Source organism: Dipteris shenzhenensis, chromosome 15, assembly GCF_047967505.1.
Source record: "Dipteris shenzhenensis isolate YYH24624 ecotype China chromosome 15, Dip_SZ_1.0, whole genome shotgun sequence".
Classification (NCBI taxonomy): Eukaryota; Viridiplantae; Streptophyta; class Polypodiopsida; order Gleicheniales; family Dipteridaceae; genus Dipteris; species Dipteris shenzhenensis.
In genome coordinates this window covers 9,601,747-9,606,460 of record NC_141610.1, presented here as the reverse complement: position 1 = coordinate 9,606,460, position 4,714 = coordinate 9,601,747, and the positions used below count along the sequence as shown (strand labels likewise).

The 4,714-nt window shown below is 42.2% G+C and overlaps 1 protein-coding gene across 1 annotated transcript; it reads right to left on the bottom strand.

Annotated features, from left to right (window-relative positions):
- Positions 1-3,125: 3,125 nt before the first annotated feature.
- LOC147893321 (uncharacterized) lies at positions 3,126-3,684 on the bottom strand. The gene has a single exon (XM_087386280.1). The coding sequence runs from the start codon at positions 3,505-3,507 to the stop codon at positions 3,325-3,327; it is 183 nt and encodes a 60-aa protein (XP_087242406.1). The 5' UTR covers positions 3,508-3,684; the 3' UTR covers positions 3,126-3,324.
- Between the last annotated feature and the right edge of the window lie 1,030 nt (positions 3,685-4,714).

Here is a 4,714-nt window from a genome sequence, read left to right as displayed (position 1 = left end):
TCCCGAATCAGAAGATGTCCCCCCGAGCCACGAGCTGAGCTACTGGCACGAACTCCCAATCAGATCCCAACCAGCCTGGTGTCCCATACCACCAGGTGGCGCTGTGAAGCCCTGGATCTGCCACTGGGCCTTGGGCTACGCTAAGATGCAAGCGCGCGTCCGCGACACAATCCAGGATCAGACCTAGCACCTGGGAACGAGACTTGCTCCCAACTGCACACTGAGAACTGAACCCCCTGGGCCTCTTTTATAGACTCGGGCCCCGGCGCCAAAAATAGCGAAGACCTATAAATAGTTCGTACCCTTGCCACTCAACCCGAGAATCAAGCCTGCCTAGCTCTAAGCCTCCCCAGGCTAACCTGAGCTAGTTCTGTGTACCTAGTACACGTCAGATACCGATCTGTGCACATGACAATAAGTAATCAACACATGTAAAGTTATCATTTTACAATAATGAGTACGAAAAATGCTTGTCATTGCCACCTGATTTTACATCAAATGCTTGTCAATGCCACTTGATTTTACATCGACTACATATCTTGCATTCATCCTCGTCCAATTTTTTGTTCTCATATTTATCCTTGCTTGGTCAAGTTTAAGAGACACTACATTGTCATTGCAATATTCATGGTTATCAATTATACTCTTTGAGTTTTTTAAACGGTGTTATGAGAACCACTTAAACACCACGAAGAAATGACTAACGGACTTTAGTGGGAATTCCTAGTGGGCATAAAAAGCTAAGCGCATATATTATGACACATGGCAAGGAAGCTACTTTGGGAATAAGACCATCTAGGGAAATTGGGGTTTGGCATGACATCTATCTACAAAGGAAAACTGTCATACAGTGTGTTTTCAAAAAAAGAGAAATATCTGTTGAGAAGGTTATCTGGATTGCTAGTCTAGGAGGCGAAAATGTCTGAGACACCCATGGTATTTCAGGGAAACAGATTCACCGTGGAAGCACTCGTTTTGTAGGTGGTGACTACATCATTACATCGTAATTAAATCTTTCTCTAATAGTGCACTCCAACTGTGAGCTTCAGTACATGGAGTAGGCAGAGACATTACGGCCACAAAGGGCCAAGGGTGCAGCCCCTTAGTGGCACACTGCACGCAGCGCAGCACGCCAACTGGCCGACCTATCATACCTGGCTATAGTCAGCCTGATTAATTGGTTGGTCCAACTGACCCCTACAGTCAGCCAAACCGACTGCTTACCCTACCCGGGCCTTGACTTGACTCCCTTTGGGTCGTCAAAGATGTCTCCAAGGTGGTCAAGTCACCCTGAGGTTGGAGCATAGACCTCGAATAGTCTATAAGGCACACCAGACGTATGAGCAGGTGGAGCAGGCCAAAGCTAAAGTAGCTTACCAAAAGCAAGCCAATTGACATCAAACATAAATCAACACCAAAGAAGACAACCAGGGTCTATCTGTGTACATGAAGCATACAGACAACAAAGTGTCAAAGTTAAATGTTAGCCTGTTTCACATCACAAAGCCATCAATGACGTCTCCACGAAATTACAACATCTGCTTTCATGGACAAGGGATCCAATATTCCATGTCATGTGATTTGACACTGTATTTAAGACTGTCACTGCGCACATGATGCAGAGGAATAAGGTACAGAGGTATTTGTGGAGCTTTGAGGTTCAGTCAGGACTCCAACTAGTACCCCGAGTTCCTAAAAGTGGGCAGGCCTCCCTCTTTCAGACGTGTTCATTGAAAGGAAACTCTCCCTACAGAGCCTTGAAGCAGCCTAAACAGGCATCCTGCCCTGCAGATATCCTGAGGCATCAACAATTCATGATCCCATTCCAATATGCATAAAATCATCTAGCTATCATTACAGTGGTATCAACGAGCTCCCCTTCCAAATCCCAACGTGCTCTCTCCGAATAGCTCACTGAAACATAAAAGGTGGATTTCTCCAGTATATATTGTTTGTTACGTGGCAAAAAGACTTTGTATCATGATATGTGCCAAATTTTATGACCGTATAAATCTTGGAAACACAATTCTATTCTGTCTCAGTATGCCCGATCCTGACCTTGAGTCACCATGAGGACCGTGATAGGAGGTGCTCAAGGAAAAGGAACTTCTCTCGTTTGCTGCTTCAGTAGCTATGGGACAGAATAGCAGATCTGAGATTTCCCAAGGATATCAAAGGAGCAATTTGAAGATTATATTTGCTGAGTTGGCAAGATGCATGGTAGATGAGCCAAAAGGGGCAGAAAAGAAACTACCCGTAATGTTGGGGTTAGACAAGTCTTTCCACTCTCCCTTATCCTATTGGGGATATTCATAGATGAGCTTGAAAACTGGATAAGGAGACGAGGAGGAGAAGGCATTGAAATAGGTGGAGATGTCCTTGCTCTACTATTGTATGCAGATATGTGGTGCTACTTGCCAAGGAGATAAGTCTAACCTCCAAAGACACTTGAACTAACAATTAATTTTGTAAGTTCTCAAAGATAGAAGTCGACATAGACAAGACCAAAGTAATGATCAACACATCAGAAAGAACAAATGGAATTTTCGTGTGGAAAGGAGAGCATTAGGGAGATAAAAGCACTTTTCAAGATGCAATGGGCGTTCCGATTTACTACCTTTGCACAACCTGTTGATGTGTATGGGTGCCAAGCATGCGGAGCTGGCCTAACATGAGAAGTATGAAAAATTCTAGAATCAGTCCAAAAGAGTGATCATTCTGATGAACTTAGGAGCAAAAGCAATGTTGCTGGCTGCCTTTGGAAGGAGAACCACTTCGCTACATTGGGAAAATTAAAACGATGGACTCAAATAGGCTACGACAAAAGGCTCCATTTGCAACAAACGGGAAAGGATGGTACAAAGAAGGGACCAAATGATTGGAGAAATGGAGACTGGATCTAGAGGAGCAATCAAGGAATTATGGAACAAAACATGATAAAATATTGGCTGAACCAAAGAGAAAACGGCCTTCCATAGAACGGAGTTTAACCTCATGCTTGATATGGGAAACAAAACCGCTTTTCAAGATGGAATACCAATGTACAAAAGACATAAGTAATAGTTCGTAGAAAGCATTTTATTGGAAAATAGGAGTGCTTAAAGCCTGGATATTGACCTACGAGATTCATAAAGGTGTCTTCAATTAGAAAATTTGAGCGTCGCATCGTAACTGTATCATCGCTTTTACAAATCGACGACCATTTGTGGACCTCAAACCATTGGATAGCTTCTGAAAATTTGAGCAATTCCGTTGCTGAGGCAGTTTCGTAACTCCAAAACTGGCGCCGTAAGAATTACATGAGAGGACAGTACAGCATCAAGTCTAATCGTCATCTGTCTTCTTAGATTTTGAGGAATCTTTGCGATAGTTCTCCTCGACTTGACGAGCCATAACGAAGCCGGTGTCGTACAGCTTCCGCACATTGGGTACGTTGTAATTCTGGGCCACATATATGCCAACCACGGAGCCCAGCATAAAAACAAAGGAGGATCGAATGAAGCCCATCTCACAAGATAGTGTAGTCGTGGCCACTGGCCTCTGTCTTGTGTGCTACGATGAAGTCTCTGTTTTGAAGAGTCATGTCGTGAATCGCAAGATACGCGCAAGTCAAAGGTTTGACTTTATTGCGAAGATATACATCCAGGCCAAAGGGAAAATTCTGCAAAACCACACACATCCTTAGACGTTCATCTTCTTCTAACTAAAAATCTATGGCCTACGGAGAAGTTTGGGTTTTTTGATCTCTCGTTGACCCACTTGTCACCATCGTGAACGTTGATTTTACACAAATCTAACAATGTGAATTTATTTAACTTTATTTTATGATGCAAGTGCAAAAGCAATAGCTAAGCTTTTCACTAAAAGTATGAGAAGGTTTTCACCAAGTGCTTTTCTCATAAATAGTATTTTCTCTGTTTTAAACTAACAATGGAGAGGTCTGCTCCTTGTAGTGTCTTCAAACAACCTTGACGAGTTTGTGAGGTAAGATTTTAGACCAATCTACGAGCATTAGTTTTTGTAGTTGTTTCGTTCTGGTTTTGAGGTTTCTGTGGTGTCGTTTATTAATTTTCAGAGCCATCTCCTGCTCGTCGCAATTCCTTAACATCATCTTCTCGCATTTTCTCAAGGTCCTTTATCAATTGGTAGGTCTTGCTAATTATAGTAGCAGTGTGTTCCTTCTAAGAGGGCTTCCAATCAGAAAATCTACAAAGCATTTCCTCTTTGTATGTAATAAAAGCTTTAAGCCTTTTATTTCACCTTTGGATTTCTTGTTGAATTCTTTTATAGGAGCCTATTTTGGATGCATTTCTTTGCTCGGAATTTAAGTTAAGAGACTCTAAGGTTCTTGAGGTTTCCATCTTGTATCATGAGAATAGTATTGCCACTGCATCACTGGTTTTTCATCCTTTAAGAAAAAGAGAAAGTAGTGTGGAGCGCTATGACCCATCAGGACATAACCACCTTTTTGTATGAAAGGTAGAATAAATCTCTTTCAATCATACATTCATTCAACCATGGAGCATATTGTACCTTCCTTGCGGCCACCAACTTGCCTCCCACATTTTCTTATATAGTCATCCATCGTCTCCATGTCCTTATGCTTTAACTCTCTTGAGACTGTGCTAAAAATCTAATCAATATTGTCATGTGTATGCCCAACCAACAAAAACCCAACTTCATTATCATTGAAGATTCGATGAGCAATTAGCAT

Excerpts from the sequence above, each read along its gene's own strand:
- LOC147893321 (XM_087386280.1), bottom strand. The coding sequence starts at position 3,507 with ATGGGCTTCATTCGATCCTCCTTTGTTTTTATGCTGGGCTCCGTGGTT.